Raw genomic sequence first — 21938 nt, forward strand, 5'->3', positions numbered from 1 at the left:
AACTGCGCTTTGTTTGAAAAGAAACTGATGGCATTTGTATGGCTGTGGGCCAGGCCAGACTTCCTTCACTTCTATTTAGGCTTGTTAGTTATTTCTCATGTTACAACTATACTGCTGCAATACTGTGCCTGGAGATGAAGGCAGGGGAAGTACACTTTAAAACAGGAAAATAAATTGACACTACTGTTAGCTACATGTTCTACTAGGGAAACTGAGGCACAAAGACTCCACAGGTTGTAAGAAAATCAGGAAGAGAACCCAGTTGTCCTTATGTCTGGGACTGTATTCTCTTAACAGAGACACACTCACCCAGCTTTTGGGAAATCCATGGAAAATAAAAGCTGAGAAAAATGGAAGAGCTTCGATTTCCTCTGTTCTTACAGTTCTGGCTCACAAGCAGCACCAACTAACATGAAGGCTGCAAGGTGGCTACCTCCCACAGCTCCCAGATGGCCAGGCTGCTTGTGAAGCAGTTCATGAACTGCTGCATTTTGTAGCCTCACTGTTGAAGGCAAACCAGAACCGGTGCCATGTTACCTTACCATGCCTAAATGCTGCTTCAGTGCTACCCAGGCACCTGGGCAATGACCACTGGAGCAGCAGTCCCAACAGCAATCCCAATGTCATCTGTCCTTTTCCACAACTTCTCCCTTCTTGATGGTGTAACAGATGGTAGGAGATAAATGAGAAGCTTTCAGAAAATAATCGACTATTTTATGGAGAGGAACTTTAATCAAAACTGAGGCAAAAGAATTGCTCTCAGTCCACATGCCTGCTTGTCACAGGGCAAGCAGCAAAGTATAAACAAGTAATTAAGATAATATTGGAAATCATCTAAGGCTACTTCAAACTGGATTCATAAAGCAACAGAACTGAAGTGAAATCACTTTCATATCAGAGAATGAAAGGACTGAAAGTACAGTAGGGAACACAGAAAAGAGAGATGGGAATATATCCAGCAAGATGGAAAAAGCAGGCCTGTTCTCTCTGAGCTAATCAACAAGGCAGTGTCTCATAGAAAAGAGATCCAGGCAAAGGCCAGCCAAGTGCACAGCCCCAGAGACCCACAGCCTCTGATCAAGAGAGCCCAAAATAAGTCAACAAAAACAAATCCTATCTTTGTTGGTTCAAAGAAGGTAGGGAGTAAGAGCCAACACTCTCAGGAGGAGAACAAATAGCAGTCAGTCTTTGAATTTGGGCAGAAGTTTGTCAGAAGGGATCAGGAGATGATGAACAGCAGGAACTCCAACAAGCAAGACAATTAACTCAGCAGCAGGACATTGACCAGTCTGTTTGGGTCAGAAATAGAAATGGATTTGAAAGCTCAATCAGGAGCAAGAAGGGAAAAAGTCAGTCTTACCTACAAACAGGGGAGCAGATGGAGACAACACTACAGGTGACAACCAATTCACTGCTGAGCACAGCACCAGGTCAGGTTAAACAAAAGCATGAAGATAAATCCCTGCATGTGTTGTGGATGAAGCATTACACAGAAAAGATATAAAAAGGGTACAAGTGTGCTGAGATGGGAAAAAATCAAAACAACTGACAAGGAATACACAATAAACCAGAGAATTGCCTGTACACCGAATTCAATGCAAAGAGAAAACAAGACAATTGCGGGAACAGTTGACCAGATTTGGCCCAAATACCCTCCCCACCACCCCAGGACACCAAATTTCTCTAGGGGCTGGGTCTAACAAGCTTCACATTTCAAAAGACCCTGAGAACATGAGAACCAAAATGTGAAGTTTCCTGTCATCACACCAGCACTGTGATCAGTGATGCAAATCAGCCCAAAGCAGCTGCAGCACAGCTCTAACTGGGCAGTGCTGCAATGGGAACAGCATGAGCCCTAACTCCCACTGCTGCAAAACAGCACAGTCCTGAAGAGGATTCCCCCAAATCTGGGAGGACAAAGGGATCATGAGCCTTCAGCCACACACAGTGACACCTCACAGCAGACAGATGCTGCAGCAGAGAATTACAGCTCAGTTGCAGATAACATCAACAACTGGGCCTACTTCTAGTTTACACAAAGGCCTCTTTGCACAACCTGGATTGTCTAAAGAGAACACAAATTACATTTTACAACTACTGAAAGTACAAAGTATACATTGAGCCTAGAATTGTAGGTTTCTGCATAGACTCCTTGCCACCCAGATATGCCTAGATACAGCTATATTGCTAATACACAAAGGAAAACAGGAACTGCAGCTCTGCAGGTTCTTCTTCCTTGGAGGGCTGTAAAATAAACAGGGTGACAAAGAGGAACACAGTGGGTTCATCCATGGAAATTGCTACGTCAGCTCTTGCACTTTTGGAGGCCTCATTCCTCACCAGGGAGTGGGATTTATGCTTCTCATGCCATTTACTGGGTTCACCCCACTTTCTGTGTTTTCCCTGGTAACCTGCCAGTTGTACAGCAAAGCCAAGCACCACTGAGAAGACACTGTATACAAAACCTCACCTACATGGGATACTTTTTGTTTTCCAAATCATGACAGGATCTCACACAATGTTGTGCTGGCAGGTTCAGAAACTCCAGCATCACTGGGAGTTGCTTATCTACACTTGCAGATTGCAAGTTACAAATTACAAATTACATTGAATGGGCAGAGGAGATGTGCTGAGGCTGAACAGAGTTACGTGAGTGCAGTCCTACCTGCCAGCTTTCTCTGAGCACCTGTATGCCAGTACAAACCTACAAAGACAGTGGGATTTGAATATGGGGTGATTTGCTTCTTGTGCATTGACCACCAATCCAGTTTCCCAGCCCAATACTTATATTTCATTATGCTTTCTCAAAAAGAACTCATGCACATACCTCACTATACTCAATATTAGTGGCCAGTCTCCCTCAACACCTCTAAGAGAAAAGCAATCCTGAACAGCTCAGCTTTGTTCAGCTTCCCTTTCTTGAAAAATTAATCAGCATATTCAGGTATACCCTCTACTGGGAGACAAGATCCTGTCTCCAAGTACTTCCAGACAAAGTGTCAACAGCAAGATGAAGATTCCAGATACTAATCATACTGCTTGTAGATTATCAAAATGAAGTATAACTCAAAACATGGCACAGCAGATCTCACACGTTCTCTGTTTTACACGTGTGGATTTGTACTCTATGAAGCAAAGCCAGGTCCTGAGCCATGAATAGTGCTTCACTACAAGGCTTGAGGCAGAACGCAGCCTCTATCGCCCCCATATTACACAAGGGCCAGATTCTAACCCACCTACACACAGCGAGTCAAAACTCAACTCCCACTAGCTGTGGAGAGAGGTGTGATCCAGTGTAAGAGGATGACAAAGAAACCCAAAAAACCTCACAAGCAAATAAACAAAGTATCATCCAGAAACAAGTAACTGGTAGAGCCTAGGAAGCAGGAAAGCTGTGGACAGAAAGTCTCAGAGACCAGGTCTCTGGGACATGAAGAAAGGGGTAGGGGCTTTGTGCAGAAAAATAGATCAACAAGAGTTGACACAGCAATTTGCTCTTTCAGAAATTCCTTACACAAGACAGGCAAACCACTCAGTCACCTGCATACCCTCTCTCCCAATAAAATCATAATTACAGCACTATCCTAACTCCAGAGGCTCTGGGAAGGAGTGAAAATTGCCAGAACTCAGTCAGCAGCACGATGTGGGGGGCAGAGGGCGGAAATCTCCTTTGACAGAAAACATATAATATATTAAAACTGCAGTGTTCACCAACCCCCCTACTCCTCCCCTGCACAGTGAGGTACAGCTGCACTGTGGTAAATCATCTTTCTTGTGCACCAGACACCCAAGGCTGACTTGCAGATTCACCTGCAGCCACATCCTTTGAGCTTCTGCACCCGTGTTTCTGAACCTGTGCCACATGAAGCCATCACCTAAGGCTCATGGAGTACGTAATGCACACCTACACACCCCTCCCAGTCCCTGCTCTGGGCCACCCTGAGCAAACCAAGCTTAAAGCCAAGAATACCTGGGGGTTTCAGCAGTACAGTCTCCATATGGACCCTCAAGAGAGAGTTTCAAAGGCTATGAGAGCAAAGGCCTACAGAGAAGATCCAGCACGAAACCAAGTGATGGGATTTAGAAGTGGGAAAAAAGTTTCATATGGGTAGATAAGAGTGCAACGACAGAGAAAATGAGGAGCTGCACCAGTAGAACAGCCAGAAGGGCAAAGAAACCCAGACACCCAGATTTCCAAGATAACATGTCCAAAATGCCTTACTATACTCATCACAGCTGCTGACTCCAAGCTCTGTAAGCAACCTGCTACCAGACTGTAGGTGTCTGAAAGGCCCTTGGGAAGCAGCCCCAAACATAAGGGAGGATAACGGGAAGAGAGGAAAATGAAAGGAAAAAGAAACTGGACAGAGATCAAATCCTCCCCCATGGAACTGAGCAATAGATTATCTGAGAGCCTTTAACAACATGGGCCTCCTGGGAGAGCTGAGGTCTCCCAGTGCTGCTGGGAGGATGCTTGGTATTTCCCCAGGATTAGACCAAAAAAACCCAGGCTTTCTACATGCCTGAGAGCCTAAATAAAAACAAAACACAAATGACAATCTAATATTGTAACGTATTTTCAAATTTTGTGGTAAACCTTAACTTCATTAAACTGATGGTATTACTGGGGGAAAAAATAATTTAGCAGCCCTACTGTTTATTTTATTTCCTGCTGACACAATTATTTAAATTGATTAAAAAGTCTTCTCAATTATTTCCCAAAATGTATAAATATTAAACCAGGCTAATCCTAACTAACTATAATGAACCTTTCAAATAATTGGGTCTATTAGAACTGCACATGTAGGGTTCATGAGAACAGTTTTCATTGTGTGCAAGTTAATGTACCCACAGAACTGCACTCCCAGCACAGACCACTTCTCTAGGAACTTTTTAAAACTCAGGTTCTGCCCCAGAAACATCTTCTGAAGAAAGTAACACTAAATAAGTGATACCACATGCTGTAACAAACCTCTGCTCAGTTTTCATCCCATTCCAAAAAATAGAAGATTCTTTTGTCAAGAGCAAATTTAAGGAGGCAATATTCAATTCAAATGTAACACATGTTGGTTAATTTGGGTTTTTAATTTGCTTGGGTTTCAGCTTTTATCTACATGTTAAGCAGGATTCTTGTCTATTATAAAGACCAGGTAACAATGACTGTGATTCTCCACTTATTTTCTGCAGGTGGATAATATTCCATACCAAAATATCTGTGACTAAAGCAAAACTGTATTTTTAAACACATTCATGTTTTATCTCAAACTCACTAGGTCTTTCAAATATCTACACAAAACACTGCACATTCATGCAGATAATGACTGCAGTGCGAAGCCCTCTGCAGCAATCTCCACGCTGTTGGTTGCACAATGGAGACAAGCAAAAGAAAAGAGAACCTGAGCCACAACATCCTTCTTTAAAATTGCATCACATTAATTAGAAATTATGAAGCAATGTTTTCCCTCTTATCTGCACACCCCTATTTGGGGTAGAAAATAACTATTTTGCTGAAACTGTTAGACCACCATAGTTCCATTAGAACAAGATTTGCTCCACCACTGCCATTCAGAACTGCCTGTTTGCTCCTCAGAACTTTCTGGGTGTTTGTGCAATGACAGCACAGAGCCAGTTGGGAGGAAATAGCTGTCATGTCTGGGCTGTAAATGCTGAAGGGAAATACTTGGATTTAAACTATGAATCAAACAAGCAACTAGGCTTCATAAACACCCTGCACCACAAAATAATGGATTCTTTGGTTAAATAAATACCATCAACAATGTACATGTGCAAATTTGTAAAAGTGTATAAATAAAAGAAAAAAAAGGAAAACACTGTCACTTTCCCAAGGTTGTTTGAGAGACATTTTTACAGGAGGCTGTTCAATTACAAGATCTGCGTGAGATCTAAATGCATAATTTCTCTACACTAATGAAACATTTTGAGACAAAAGCAATCTAAGAAAATCTCTTGTCTACACATGAAATGTAAGTTTTGTTCCTCATCAAGGACTTGATATTTAATTCAAAGTCCATTCCAACTCCACCAGACAGAACTTACTGAATTGCCCCTTTGATTTTAACAGGAAGAGATGATACAGAGCCTTTCTTAAACAAGGCTGATGCTATACTCAGCATCACACAAAAGACACTGCAGTGAATTTGGAGGCACCCTAAACTTCACAGTTGTCACTTCCCGGCACTTCAGCCATCTGGAAGGCCTGCCATCTCCAACAGCAAGTGCAAGCTGCTACGACTTGTGCTAAAAGAAACTTCCATTTCCAACTGTGCATGTAAGGTCTGAGCTCCCCAAAAGATCCACTCAGGTCTCTGCCAGAGACCAGTCTGGAACAGACTGATATGGTCAGTCCCTGAGGCTGAAACAACCACGGGAGACAATGTTCTGGGTAAGAACACTCTCACTCTAAAGATTCAATTAGGCCTCAGTAATCCTTGTACAAAGAAGGTTTAAGTAAGACTAGAAAGTGCCTTTTCTGCTTCTCTGTTGCCTTTTCCCCCATATGAACATATTCAGCCTGTCAGGCTCAAGGGCCCAGCAGGCTGGTGTCAGCACCAGAGCTGCCCTGGGAGAGCTGTGCCTGGGGCTCTGTGCTGGCAGGGCCTGCTGAGCACCCTGGCCCCAGGGACTGGGAGTGCTCTGCATCCTTCTCCAGCCTACAGGCTGCTGGATTCAGTGCTAAGGAGTTCCTGAGGGGGATGTGCTTCCAGCCCTCCTCTGGAGAAGGGCAGGTTGCCATGACAAAGGCCTTTGAGACAAAGAGGTGTGGGATGGAAAAATAGTATGTGGGAAACCTAGAGGGAAAAATACCGACCTCAATTCAGCATTTGCCATCATTTTCCTACACAAAGTCACAGGACTGGGGGCTTTGGTTCATGATAAACAGTAAAGAGCTACAACTGCCCTCAAATTAGGAGAGGCTGGATGAAGTAGGGAAGCAAATACAAACATTCAGCATACAAAGAGCTCAAGATATGCTGACCCTGATGAAGAAAACTTCCCCACAGCAAGGTGTCCTACCATCACTTCAAATAACCTTTATTATCAAATGCTGTGGAAGCAGAATCACTGCAAGCAAAGGCACCTTTCCCTTAGGCCTTTACAGGTCCTTCCCAATGGCCCTAAGAAAGCCTTAATCACCTGAGCCACCTGCCACCATTTTATGGATTGCACAGGCCTTGCTGCAGCAAAAGCAAGCTTGCAAATGCCTTTTCAAAGGCACACTTTATGTTTCTGAAGTTTCTCTATCCCAGAAGGTCTCAACAAGGATTGAACAGACCTACAGAAGGTAGCAAACAAAAATAAAAAAAAAAACAGGAATGAGAAGTAAGAGGCAGATGCAACCACAGCACCAGGCGATCGGCTTAATCTTGCTGTCTCTTCTAGATTTAAGAAACCAAGAAACATGGCATTGTATAATAAGAAAAGTGTCAAAAACATGGAGTTCTACAATTACCAAGCTATCAAAAGCTGGGAAATCCCACTGCCCTGGAAGACAGACTGAAAGACAGCTTTGTTTTCCTGAACTGAATTTTTAACATGTTGTACATTACAGTCAGTCATCTCCCTCTCTCCCATTTGTTGTAGGGGATCCATTTCAAAACATTTCCTTGCTTCGAATCATGCCTGTCATTATAATCCCAAAGCACCCAGGCTGCACATGCACTATCCCTTAAAAGCAGTGATTTCTGGGTTGGAAAGACATCAGCTGTATATAATGGGAATAGCTATTGCCTACCTCCTCCCTAAACCTTATGAACAGATCTCCCTATTCCACTTTCCTCTGCAGCATCTGAGACTTGGCATGGTGTCAGCTGGCAGTGCCACTTCAGATCCAGCTCCCCTGTGTCCCCTCTACTTCCAGTGCAATGGATCCAGAATGGACGCTGCACTTGTGTGCCCCAGCTCTGAATCCCTCTAGCTGTTCGGTCTCTTCCCATTTTGCCAAGAGAGCAAGTTTCTCCCCACTGCCTCCAACTTTCTTCTGCAGCTCCAACCCCGCGGCCAGCCCTGCTCCCTGTGCTGTCCTGCCCACATCGTACCTGGTGGCAATACTGGCAATGCTGCCGCTGCCGCTGTATTTCCGTGCCCGGCTCAGCCTCCGCGTGGGCTTTGGGTCTTGTAGTCCTGGGCTTGGAGCTGAGGGGAAGGTTGAGGCATAGCCGTGTTCACACTCTGCAAGAGAATCAACAGGCAAGGCATTAAAAACAAAAAGAAGAGAAACAAACAAACAAAAAGCCAACACCAAGAAAAAAAAAAAAAGAAAGAAAAAAAGAAAGAAAAGGAGAAAAAAAAGAAAAGGAAAGAAGTCAGCAGACAGGCCTCACCACTAACTCGTTGGCCTAGCTGGGGAGGCCCTTAACCACAACAGCTCAGGGAAATGACTGAGGATATATTCACAGGGAAGTGGACTGGAAGTTGGAGAAAAGGAAAGAAGGGAAGTATAAAGTCTCTGCCAACCCTGGAGGAAGGACACCACCATTCAAACGCTGAAAATATTAAAAAAAATCCATGACAGTCCAGAGAGCGCCTCATCTTTCTCCTCCTGCCCAACCCATCTGAACCAGGCAAGCCAGATGTATTTCACTGTGCCACAGATGTCTCTGCTGAGCCAGAGCCACCCATCACCATCCCTCCTGCCCAGCGGAAAACTTTCACACCAGTCCCCCCTTTTCCTCCCAGAAACCACATCCACGTCAATCCCCCCCACTCTGCAACAACCTTCCACCTCACCCACCACCTCCAGGAGGACTCATCAGCCCTATCCTTCATCCAGCCCTTCACTGCTGGGGCTTTACCAGCATCCCACCAGCAAACACTCGCTCTGATCCCTTCTCCGGGGTCACTCTCCCCCTCGGTGGGGATCTGACCCCAGACCCGTTCCCCTCACGGAGGGCGCCCATCCTCCCCCCATTACCTCTCTCCCTTCGCTCCAGATACTCGGCCGCCTCCAGCAGCCGCTGGATGTTGATCATCTGGACCTGCTCCATGGCCGGGGGGCTCCGCAGCCCCGGGCCGCCCTCCGCCCCACGCTCCCGGCTTCCCCGCTGGACACGGGGGCGGCTGCGGCGGGGATCTGCGGGGATCGCCGTCTCTGCCCAGAGCCCGGGCCTCGTCACACCGTCCCGGGGGCGGCTCTCCTGGGAGGGCGAGGGGCGGCAAGGGAACACGCGAGGAAATGCCGGAGGAAGGACCCGCTCCGGGATGCTCCCGCCGGGAAGCGGCGAGAGCTTATTCCTGCCCCAGCCCCGTCCCCAGTGCCCGGCCGAGCCCTGCCGCCGCGGCCAGCCCGATTCACCCCCGCGCCGGGCCCTGCCAGGATCCCAGCCCCGGCCCCCTCAGCCCGGCAGCCCCGCGGCGGGACCGGCCCCTCCGGCCGCCGCCCCGCCCGCCGCCTCGCAGCACTTTGTTTACCTCTGCCCGGCGCTCACGGGCGGGCGGAGCGGAGCGGGGCGGGCTGGGAAATGCAGTTCCCGGGAGCACCGAGGCACCGCCGGAGCGTGTCGGGGGCAGCGACACACGCACGACCCTCCCGAGGCGACGGCTGTGTGTCCCCACGCCTGAGGAGATGGCTCCGTGCCCAGCCAGACCCTGAGGTGCTGGCGGTCAGGTCACAGGATCACACAGTGGATCACGTTGGGAGGGACCGCGGTAGCTCAACCTCACTGCTCAAGCAGGGTCACTTCCAGAGCACATGTACAGAATTGTATCCAGATGGCTCTGGAGTATCTCCAGTGAGAGAGACTCCACAACCTCTCTGGGCAATCTGTGCCAGTGCTCGGTTACTTGCACAGTTCCTCATATTCAGGTGGGACTTCTGTGTATCAGTTTCTGCCCATTACCACTTGTCCCATTGCTGGGCACCACCGAGAAGAGCCTGGTCCAGCCTCTGATACCTCCCTTCAAACAGACAGACATTGATTAGACCCACTCTCAGTCATCTCTTCTTGAGGCTAAACAGGCCCAGCTCCCTCAGCCTTTCCTGGTGAGAGACGCTCCAGTCCCTTGATGAACTTTGTAGCCCTCCACTGCAGCTGCTCGAGGAGTTCCATGTCTCGCTTGAACTGAGAAGCCCAGAACTGGACACAGCCCTCCAGGCGATGGCTCCATCCCCACCCACATGGAACTGACAGGGCTGTGGCAAGGATAAAGCAGAGAGGCTACAAAAACAAAACCACAGTGTGGAAACTTTCCACATCTCACCTGAGGAGATGTAACTAAAAAAAAAAGGTGCCAGGAATTCCCACCTGAAGCGACTGATACATTGTTTTCCATGAGAGGCTGAGTAGCATGACCCATTTTTTCAATGTGCACAGATGATTTAAGAGCATAGACAAGAGATACCATAGACAGCAAACTCACTGTACTTGAAGTAGCACATTAACAAGGCACAACAGTGACCACTTCAACATTTTTACAAATGCTGTCACGCACCTTTCAGTATGATCAGTCTTTTCAGAATTTTAATAATGTATTTACATTCTGATTTTCATGCAGGTACAAACCCTTGGATGAGTTCTATCACCCTGAATTTTACCAACTTCACCATTAGCTGGAATGGAGCTTAAAAACCTGACAATATAGAATTGTATGATACCAGTCTCTAAAATATTTGACTTACTCAAAAAGAATGCACTCAGAGAACATTCAAGATCAGAATCAGAACACCCATAGTGAATATCTGAATCTCCAACTGAGCCTGACTTAGAAACCGTCTGAAGACTGTTTTGTAGTTCTCACTGGGGTTATTTTCTGAACCTTTAGACCATGACTGGTTACATTTGCCAATATTCTTCCATCACAATGGGAGACAGAAAAGTGTCTTGAAAAAAGTCCCAAAAAAAAGCAGAGATTCTCAATCAATGGCTTATGTCTGGTAGCAAGGGCTTTAGGCAGAGCACAAAGTATCAGGAGACTCGTGATGGAGGTGCAAGAGTTGGCAGCACTCAGCTAGAGAAGGCCTGAAAAAAGTGGATTCAGGGTAGCTAACTTTTCTCTACACACGAGTTGCTGATTCACCATTTCTGAGGTTTCCTCAGAAAACTGCAGGCTTGCAGCTGATAGAGGTAAAAATAATACCACTATTCAGTTCTTAACACAGACCTTTTCATCTCTGAATCTCTAGGGGTTGAATTGTTTTGTTTCTCTTAAGGTGGGATAGCTGAAAAATAAAGGAAGCTGGGACACTTCCAGGGACATCCCTCCCTCATTCTGGGAAAGCCAGTCCCAGCCCTTCCTCGGACAGGACAGTCACCACTTACACCCAGCCAGACCACAGCACATGTAAAGACTGGCTTTTGTCCAGGGGAGAACTCAGGGAATGAAGTATTCTCTCTCCCCACTTCATATTTCTACATTGGAAACTGCCCATAGAGGAGACTGTTAAAAGCACATGGAAAATTCCAAACTTGAGCAGTCTCAAGGACTATTCATAAGATCTTGGATTAGGGAAAAGGACACAGGTGCACAGATATCTCCACAACAGTGAGGTTAATGCAAGAGCATTTCTGAGCTCTAACTGTGCTTCCTTTAACCTACTTTCAAAACCAGCAAGCCATTTGCCTCTCAGAATTAGCAATACTAAACATTAAAAAACCAAAACCCCACAACTCCAACCCCTCAAACTCATGATGAAGCCACAAAATCCCTTCAAAACAGGCCCTTGTGAGCATCCTCTAGCTTTTCTTTTGGCACATTGGGAGATATGTGGTGCCACTCCAGGGATTAAATAGGGAAAGCCATGGCTGGAAAATGAAGGGGTAGAAGCATATCAGAGTGGTATGCTCATCTCATGAAGGTAAAGTTACAGATACAAAACAAGAGAGGAGGAAGGAGGGGGACCATGATATACATGGTGAATTAAATCAGCCCTGGAATGAAGTAACAGCAGGATCAGTTCTGTGTGAAATGATGTAGGATAAGCCCTTGCATTTACACTTCAGCTCAGCTTCCAAGTCTTTGTTTCTGCAGTAAACAATGTACAATTAGAAAAAAAATAAATTTGTGTGAAACAAAGACAAATTTGGGAATAAACTGTGAGACATTTCCCCAAAGAAGGAGCCCTAGAGAAGAGGCAAGTAAACCATGGAGCCACAGCAGATCTGTAAAATCTTGCAGTTGCCATCCCAAGTGCTCGTGTGGGCAGGTCAGCCTGCAAAATGCCAGAGTGTGACAGAAACAAAAGTGGGTGGAAAGTAAATAGCACAAAGAGGCCCAATGCCATTCAACTGCTGACCAAAAAGCCCCCAAAGTCAGATTTTAAATGTGGTTGAGCAATCCACAGGCAACATTGGGGAGGGGCTAAGAGAAGAGTATTTTAGGGGAGAATGAGATCATTTAATTTAGTGGCTCCGAATGATCTGTAAGTACAGTTTTCTGATTATAAGTGCTTGCTGCTTGGCATCCCTTCTGGCAGCTGTGATTCACTTTCATTGTGTGTTCTGCTGCTTCGCCCTTTAGAAAGGGGCTTTTTACATTTTATTAAATGGCACTTCGGCAACCCTCCATTTCCAGCCTTAATAATGGATTTGTTAATCTCTCTGATAGCCTTTCCCTCCTCCTTAGCAATAATTTAAATATCCAAGAAGAAATCTGCAGTGCAGAAATCAATTAATATTTACATCTGAAATGCTGCTGTACTATTTTCATCAAGTACAACAGATGTGATCTGTTTTTTATCAACATCACCATCACTTGCATTAAACTAGCAACTTCCATCAGGGAAATTTTCTAAGAGCTTTCCAAAAGTAGTGTTTTAAGCTCCTCAAACCCGAAATTGCTTTAGCTATTTTCTTTCCACTCTGCAGGAAGGGAAACTGAGGTGTAAGCAGCATAATTCCTCACATGAAGACACACCCTAAGTCAGAGGTGGAACAGGAACACGCCTCACAAATCAAGATGCCCAGCCCTCTGCTTTGAACACAAACCTTAGAAATAACACAATGCTTTGCAACGTGGAAGTTATTTTCAATAATGACAATCCCTTTGGCTAAGCTGCCTTGTTTTTCATTCTGTATTTGTCTTTTGCTAAAATCCTCCTATCCCCAACCATTTGCATTCTCTGGAAGGAACATCAAGATGGCAACAGTCATAAGTGCCTCCTTTGCCCACCTTCACACAAAATCCTCCAAACTCTCAATATTGCTTTCAAATGCTTGAAATCTAACACTTGTGCAATCAAAGCATGAACAGAGATCCCTGGTAGGAACCATTTTCTGGCACTCTCAAAACAGTGCAAAGATTCAGTGATTCCCCAAATTTCTGGGAACAGCAGATCCATACCACTCCTGTTCCTCTAGTGAGGGGAACAACATATCAGCATACACTGTAACAAACAGGTCTCTGTTGTAGTCAGGACTTTAATAGCTCAGTATTGCAGGACTTGCAGCAGCAGACTGGAGAACAACCCAAGTCACACCTACTCAACTCCATTCCAAGGCTTGCAATACCTTCACTAATGGACCTACAACTGCCTATAGGACATGGCCTCATTTCTCATCCGGAAGCTTTATTCTTTCACAAGGCATCAGATAATCCATTTCAGCACTCCCACTGGTATCTGGAACCCATCCATCACTGAGGACAGATGTTTCTCAGAACCAAACCTCTGGGATGTCCAAGAGTTTGAACAGGAAAGTGCACACTGATTCAAAGACTAAGCTTTGCCAAACAGTAAGGTGAAAGCCACAGATCTATTGGCGCTTTGGGCCACTTGCTCCTTCTCTCCAGGAGATGTGCTCTTTTCTCAGACTTGTGCTGTGCCCAAATTTATACTGAGTCAGTGACTTACTCTGTGATTTTGATTAAGTTGCTTAACTGATCCAGCTGCAAAATTAAGAGGAATTCCCATAAGAAAAAATATACAGAGTCCTTCAGCTAAATAACAAGAAGGTAGGCTTCTTCAGCCAGTGGCAGAAGGTGCTTCTCTGCCAGCGCTCAGGATGCTCTGCTGACAAGGGATGTGATCAGTTCTCAGTGGTGCTTCTGGCACAGTTCCATGGTTTTACCTCTGCCCTATCATTTCTCCTGCTGTGGCTTCCTTCTGAATTCTATGCTGAGGTCCAAACAGCATGAGTCAAAATACCCCAACGTGGAAGTGGCTAACACATGAATCACTGTGGCCAGGTCATGAACCAGGAGGAATGAAAGGGGTTTACTGTGAGTTGGATGAAAAATATATAAATAAAGGGGTCCCACACTGCTCTATATATCACATCAGCATAAGACCCAAGACCATCTACACTGACCTTGAGCCATGTGTTCAGCTCTCACTGACACAATGGGAGCTCTGCACACAAACCAGAGGCAGTCTCAGCTTCTTCTGCCCTCTGCTAATTACAGGTTTCTGACATTTCTTTGGTTTGTCAGAAAAACACCCTAAACAGCACATAAACAATGAAAGGAGACACATGATGAAGATACTGTTAACTCATCCCCAAGGCTCAGTTGTTCTCTCCCTTGGAGAGAACTATTCAGGAACAAAGGACAAATCTAAGATCACCCATTTGTTATTCCTGGTCAGAAGATCAATAAACATAGCCAGCGCTTGAAGAAGATCTAGCTGTCTCCTGTGAGGGGCCAAGGTCCACTGTCCCATGCATGCATACCTCTATTAGACTTGTGAACTTATCACCCCTGTTACAGAGATTTGATTGCCTTCATGCTTTTGGAAGAGGATATGGCAACACAGGTCTGTATCGGTAGTGAGATCAGAATGCATTACACACCATGCCTATTACAGATAAGTCATCGTATCTGAAGCATTCACCACGTATTTGTGCAACTCCTACTGACAAAAACATGAGTCCACACGCACAGAGGGATGCCTGACACATACTAAACCTCAGCTGAGTTTACTCCAAGTCCCTTTAAAAACATCTTCCAAATTCCAGCATTTCAGCTGCTACAGTTTTTCAGCCATGCTTATTCATGAAGTGGCATTTGCACAGGTTACAGATATATCAACAGAGCTGCCCATAGCACAACTTTCATTTCTGAAAACAGCAACTGTAACTTTCTTCATATGACGTTTCTATTCCTTGGATACCAGGCTTAAATTTCTAGAAACAGGTCATTTGGAAAACTGTACATGTTAGTTAGCAAGGTGTGTTGGGACTGGGTTTTATGGTCTCACCATGAGAACTGCAGTAAGGCAGGCAGCACTGTTATTCTCACCCAGAAAAATAATTCAGTTATATTTCAGTAGCTAAAATACTCCAGCTTACCCAAGGAGTCTGATAAGAAGTATCTAACCTTCCCTGTCACTGTACTGTAACACAGGTAATTTTTATTCTAGTATTTTAAAATATGAGTGAATACTATAAGGGTGGTGCTGAGAGGCCACTCCTGAACACTGTCTCCCCCTGCCATAGTATATCCTATGCTGCTCCATGGCTCTCTGCCCTGTGGTTCTGTTTCCACACCACCCAGCCAACCCAGGGCCCCTCTGCTATTATTCATGCCCACAACGATAGGATGTGGGACCTATAAATGTAAATCATAATCGTCTCCATATTTCTCCCTGAGCTTCAGGCAGGTAGGAAAATCATGCCTTATCTGGAAGTCCTGCCCTAGATATGGAAGGCTCCGCTGTCTGCGTTGCACCACTGACCTGCAGACAGGGGTAGGTGTGTTTTGGGGGCTGAAAACATCCTTGTAGTTGCTCCTCTATCACCAGGAGGTGTGACATGCACATCTGGGATATCCAAGCATTTGGATCCACAAGAGAAGAGGTTGTGTCAACCTCTTGGGGGCCTCTCTACTGATCAGCATCTGCTCCTGCTGAGGACAGTGTTTTGAGAAGGTGAATAACCTAGCACAGCCACCAAAGGCTTGGCAGAATGAATGAGGACACCGAGTGTGGTTTATCAGAAACAGTAAAACTACGAGGAAAACCACCAGAGCTCTCAGAGCCTTAATAGCCCTTCCTCAAATTCCTTCCTTTGGCTACTGAAGCCCATCAGCTCCATACCACTGTGATGCTGATCCCAGCCAGCATCCTGGTGCTTTACCCAGTTCTGTCCCTGCCACCCATCCTGGCCAGGAAGAGACAAACACCTACCTGTCACCTCTATTTTTTTAAGACTGTTTCCTTGGGGCAGGGCACTGTCACTCCCCTGCATGTACAGCACCTGGCACAACAGGGCTGTGACTCAGCCACCTTCCTGATGGGAGTAACACCAAAATAGCTCATTACAGCCCTGCGTAACACCGTGGTCAAATGACCTGGGCATCCTGCAGGAAGCAGGCAAACACCAAGTCTGACTGCAACCGAGGCTGGCAGTCTCCATCACCAAACTTTTTTGAGCTAGCCTCCCCTATTATTGGTAATTGTGAGTTCAGACACTGTAATGAGGAGTGACCAGCCATTAGCAACATCTCTGCCAGGCTGGCTGCACTGAGGAATCACCCCTGCCCTGGCAGACGATAGGGCACAGCAGTCTCTTGGTGCAATAACCTGAGCTCCACATGCAAATTCCTTCCCAGAAAGGAGATGTATATACATTAGGATATAACCCTCCCGCTTCTGCAGCTGTTCCTTAGTTTAGATAGGGCCAGTAATGCTCAGAGATTGTTTTCCAATCCCAGCAGCATTTTTCTTTGTTTGGGAGCAACACGTAAAAGCTGCCTCGTTTATGACAATCACGTTCTGAACAGCACGTTCACCAGCTGAACCTTTGGTTAAATGGGACTTTTCACCCTAAAATGTCCTGATTGTGCATTCAAATATTGAAAGGTTTTGCAGAATTGCCTAATAAAAGTGACAATTTCCAGCATTATGACCCCAACAATTACTAGTGAAAGCTTCAGTGAAAACAAGTGCTCAGGAATGGAGTTGTTTAGATACAAACACCTCTTTTAAAAATCTAGCAATAAAAAATCCTATACACTGCTGTCCTACTCATTTGCCAGTTCCAAACAAGGAACTGTATGAAATGATGCATTTTTAAATGGAGTGTATAAAAGATCAGATACTATCTATCTAAACGGCAAGGAAAATTCTGTCTTCCCCTACCCCGAAAAACAGTCATGATTTTGACAGTTCTCCTTCACAACAAGAGCGCTTGTTGAGAAAAAAAAACAAACCAGGTCTCACATTCAATTTCCAAACCAGGGGTGCTGCTCTTTTCACATGCAAACCCAATTCTTGCTGGTGTCTCCTGTCATTTTCCTGCTTGCTGCTGCTGCTCGCGGTGCAGCTCAGCTCCTCAGACACTTGGCTTTGCAGATTCATTATGAAACAACAATTAGAACATGAAAAAAAAATAAAAAATCCCACCCCAATATTAACTCAACTTTCAAAAACAGAAAAGCAGCCTGGATTTGTTCTGGGCGAGCAAAGAACAAGGGCTTTTGGCTGCAGCTTTAGCGGCAGGGCAGCTCCTCCGCAGTGGGATCCCTTTCCCTGGGAGCCTGCGTGCACGCAGCTTTTCCCGCAGAACAAGGGCACCCTATACCGTCACCTGCACGGGACCTATAGCTGCCGTAGGGGATGAACGGCGAGGAGAGGGTGATGGTGCGATGGAGACGCGTGGTGAGGGACTCGCTGATCCCTTTGTAAAGTTAAACGGAAAACAAAACGCACCACATGCTCCCGCGGAGGAAAAAATCCGCAAACATGAAACCGAGGAGGGCAGAGAAATAAAAATAAAAGAGTAAAAAATTAAAAAAAAAAAAAAAAAAAAAAAAAAAATAAAGGCAAAACAAAGAATAACAGAGAAAACCGAGGGCAAAGCGCCGGTGGCGGAGCGGAGCCCGGGGCTCCCGGCGAGGTTTGCAGGTGACACCCCCGGGCTCGCAGGTCCCCGGAGCCCCCGGGCCGAGCCCCCCCCGGCCCCGCGCCCCCCCCGGGCCGCTCGGCAACGCGTGACGTCACACGGGGACCCCGGCGCCGCGCATTGGCGGAGCGAGACGCGCAGCCCCGCCCCCGGGAGGCGACGGCCAATGAGCGCGGCGCGCTGGCTCCATGTGCGAACCATGTGTCCGCCCGCGGGGGCGGGGCGCGCAGCGCCGCTGGAGTGCGCTCCGCCACTGCGCGGGGTCCGCGGCCGCGCTCCGCCGCGGGCCACTGCCGCCCCTTTGTTCCCAAAGCGCGTCCTCCTCGCGGTGCCGCCGTCCCTCGCGGCTCGCGTGCCCGCTCGGGAGACCGCTCCGCGGGGGAAAGCCGCGGGCTACGCGCTCTTTCCGCGCCCGCGGAGCAGGAGGCTAGCGGCGCGGCTGGCCGCCGCCCCGCACCGGACGCTCGCCCTGCCCTGCACTGCACTGCTCTGCCCTGCCCTCTCCTCCCCGCCGGCTACCTGGCGAGCGCTGCCACTTGCCTACGTGACTCTGCCCATGCCCCGGCGGGGGGAGCAGGGACGTGTCATCGCCTCCTCCCCCGCCGCTCCGGCTCCGCCACCGGCTCTGGCCCCGCGCGGGGCCCGCTGTCCCCCCGGCCCCTCTCGGTGCCCCTCCGGACCCGCTCTCCCCGAGAACCGGAGATGCGCCCCCCCTCCCCGCGCCGTCCCGCTCCACTCTCCATCCCAAACTTTCCCCCCGGGGCCCGGTCTCCCCAGTGGCGGCGGGGGTCGCACGCACGCCTCTGCCGCGGGGGGTGCAGGCCGGCCCCGGCGCCCTTTGTCACTGCGTCGCCGGCCCCTGCAGCCAGCCGAAAGTTTGGGTTATTTTTCATACTCCCTTTGACCGCCTCGCGGTCACGCACACGCGCGGCCACGGCCGCCAGCCCGCACTTACTTTTATTCTCCTTCTCGATCCGCTCCAGGTAGCTGGCGGCCTCCAGGAGCACCTGCACGTTGTAGAGGAAGGTGTCCATGCCCGCGGCGGGGCTCGTGTTGCAGATGTCCCCGAGGGGGCACCGGGCCCCTCCGGCCGCCCCTGCGCTCCGCGGCTCCCTCCGCGGCCGGCCGCGCTTCCCCATGCCCCGCCGCCTTCCCGTGCGGCTCTGCGTGCGTCCGTCCGTCCGTCCGTCTGCCGGCGAGCCCGGCGGCCGTCGCGGTCCCAGCGCTGCCGCCGCCCGCCCCGCCGCTGTGTCGCCCCACGGGCCGCCGCCGTCCCGCCCCCCCCGCGCCCCGGCGGGGCGGCCCGGCCCGGCCGCGCCTGCGGAGTGCGAGCGCCGGCGGCTGCGCGGCGCCCGGCGCGGGGGGGGGCGGCCGGCGGGGCAGGGCCGGGCTTGTCCCGGGGCGGGGGGGACCGGCGGGTGGCCGCTCGGCAGCCCTGGGATGTGTTACAGCTCCGCAGAGGGGAACGACCCCTTGGAAAGGGGTGCCGGCGGTGGTGGCACCGCGCCCCCGGGGACGGTGGCACTGGCGGTGCCGGTGTAGCGGTGGGGCGCAGCTGCACCCGTCCCCAGAGGCATAGCCGGGCCTGCCCTGCCCCTTGTCACCCCGTGTCACCTCTCGCCACTGCCCGAGGGTCTGTCCTTGATCAGGCACTCAGCTTGACGGGCGGGCTGGGGAGCCCATGCTGCGCCCAGCCGTGGGGGCCAGCACTGCAGGCACAGCCCCAAACTCCAAAGGGGCTCCTCGGCATGAAGCACCGACGGTTTAATGCCAAATTACTTTGGCATTACTCTGTTAAGCACTGTCCCCCGGAAAGCTCTCTCTGGGCTCAGACTCTAAAAGCGATTAATAAATTATTTTTTTCCAAAGTATATGTAAGGCGGAGAGCAGGCAAGGGATGCACCAGCCTCCCTTACCCGCTCCATATCCATCCCTGCAGACCTGGGGTCAAGGCTGGGCACACTACAGCTTGTTTTCCCCTTGTTTTGAAGTCAGGGAGGCAAGAAAGAGCAGCTGCGCCCGGAGGAGAGAGCGCAGGACCTGTCCAGACTGAGAGGAAGGGCAAGAATTTGCACTTCAGGAGTCATTTGCAGTCTCGGGTCCATGAATTTTGAGGCGGTAGGCGGAGTGGACTCCACTAGCAGCAAGTGACCTCCAACACCCTCCTTGCTCCCCTTCCATCCGCGACAGCAACAGCCGAAACACGGCGCTACGTTTGCAGCACAAGAGCCCGCTCCTGCCCGGCCGGTCGGGTTGGTCTGCTTCCACTGAGGAGCCCTGTGGGAGCGGCTGCGGAGAAGCAGCGCCCCAGAGATGTGCTGGGGCGTGGGGACCTGCTCACACCTGGCTGCCGTGGGTCTCGCAGGGACCGGAACTGGCTGGGGGGCAGAGAAGAGAGGCGGTGGCGTTTAGAAGTGCTGTATTAGTGTTAATTGGTACCTGGAGCCCGCAGCATCACGGGGACCTGAATCATCTGAGAGGGGACGGTGCCCCAGACTGCAGCGCATGCAATGAAATCCCGGCGGCTCTCAACTGCTGGGGGCCAGCAGCTATTTTTGGGAAGCATGGCTGCAGGATTTCATCGGTCACATGCCCTTCCCACGGCACATGCCGGGGCTGGGCCAGCTCCCCGTGCAGTGCGGCTCAACCCAGCCTCTCCCGTGGCCATATGGCACCTCCTCCGTGCTGGCAGCACCGCATGGCTGCTGCCACAACAACAATGCCACGACTTGTCCCATCACTGCATTTAGCAGCCCAGAACGGGGTGATGTAGGGAGAAGGGCACAAATATTTAGCTTTGGCCTGAAGAAGAGAAGAAGGCAGAGCCTGGCGTGCGGGGAGCAGAGCGGGACTGACCGCCGCTGCCAGGCTCAGGCGTGCTCAGCACCCGCAGGAGACTGGCCGTCCCTAAGAGCAGGATTTCAGCCGGGAAAACAGGGGCTGACCTGAGCAGAGGTGGAGGTGGGACACAAGCTGAGCCATAGGGCACATCCAGACAAGTGAAGGACTCAGAATGTACTTGGCTTTTATGTGCTCCACTCACTAGCTGAGATAAGACACGACTCCTGCTTTACAAGCGTGCATGGGCGAACGCTCCCATTAAAACATCAGTCAGAAAGTCACTGGCTTTCTAACTGTGCAGGGATCGAGCTGGTGTGTGACTGCTCTAATCAACCCCGCTTGCAGCCACTGGAGACCTGGACACAAGCAGCTGTCCAGCTTGGCTGGGCACTGAGGGCACCTCTCTGCTGGCTCACCATCGGGCAGAAGGCTTTCCATGACCTCACCTTAAGGTACAAGAGTATTGCTGTAAGCACACCAAAGGCAGCAGAGGCAGCCAGCATCAGATTGCTTAAAAATCAGATAATTTAAAAATCTCAGCCCCTCTCCCAGAAGATGAGGATGTGTATGGCCATCCAGAGTCCATACTGTAGATCTTCTGCCTAATGGCAGCATCCTCTGTTACCTGCTGCATTTCTTGGTCCTCCTTGTGCACATGCACAACACTCCTCTAGAGATTTTTTGAATGTTTTGTATGAATTGGTGCTGATTCAGCCATCAATAGCAGGTACTGCCTTTTCCAGTGTGACATCCAGGTTTGAACCCAGAATAATCATAATTTTGATCCCTTTCCCTTCTAGCTTAGTTCCAGGATAATTTCTCTTTAAAGGCACTTCCACAGAGAAGAGTATTCCCAAAGGAATGGTCCAAGGGCAGGCATTCCAAAGGAACTGGCTCAAGAGAAATGGAGGCTTTAGGGCACATGGGCTGTGGGGTACAAAAAAAAGGGTGGGCAGCGGAAAGCACACAGAAACAGAGAGGCAGCACAGAAGGAGTGATAAAGGAAGAGGTTTTGCAGTATTACCAGCTCTGCACACTCAACAGTCGTGGTCCAGCACGCTCATCCACTGCAGCCTTACAAATACAGCCAGTTAAGGGCATCCTCTCTTTATTTCCCTTCTCTTGTACTTTGTTCAACCTTTGAGCTCATCCTGAAGTCTCACTGTCAATTTTTTCTCTGCAAGGCCATGGGAAAGCTGCTTCTCAGACAAAAGTGGAAGATGTGAGTACAGCCGTGTGGGCCCATGGAAATGGGAGTTGGGGTGAGATGGGGTGAGCCACTGGCTCAGCCCCACAGCCCACACC

At 49.1% G+C, this 21938-nt stretch overlaps 1 protein-coding gene across 2 annotated transcripts in view; it reads right to left on the bottom strand.

Annotated features, from left to right (window-relative positions):
* Positions 1-19013, bottom strand: part of MXI1 (MAX interactor 1, dimerization protein) — a 55264-nt gene extending 36251 nt beyond the window's left edge. Inside the window, exons 1-3 of one of the 2 annotated variants that reach the window (XM_086900347.1) lie at positions 9430-9593; positions 8933-9155; positions 8058-8190 (exon numbers count right to left, since the gene is read on the bottom strand). In XM_086900347.1, coding sequence (XP_086756473.1) covers positions 8058-8190; positions 8933-9005 — 206 coding nt within the window. In that variant the 5' untranslated portion in view covers positions 9006-9155; positions 9430-9593. Of the gene's footprint in view, positions 1-8057; positions 8191-8932; positions 9156-9429; positions 9594-18747 lie in introns of those variants that run through there. The other variant, XM_086900346.1, reaches the window with a different exon arrangement.
* Between the last annotated feature and the right edge of the window lie 2925 nt (positions 19014-21938).

This window comes from Cyanistes caeruleus, chromosome 8, assembly GCF_971803275.1.
Source record: "Cyanistes caeruleus chromosome 8, bCyaCae1.hap1.1, whole genome shotgun sequence".
NCBI lineage: Eukaryota > Metazoa > Chordata > Aves > Passeriformes > Paridae > Cyanistes > Cyanistes caeruleus.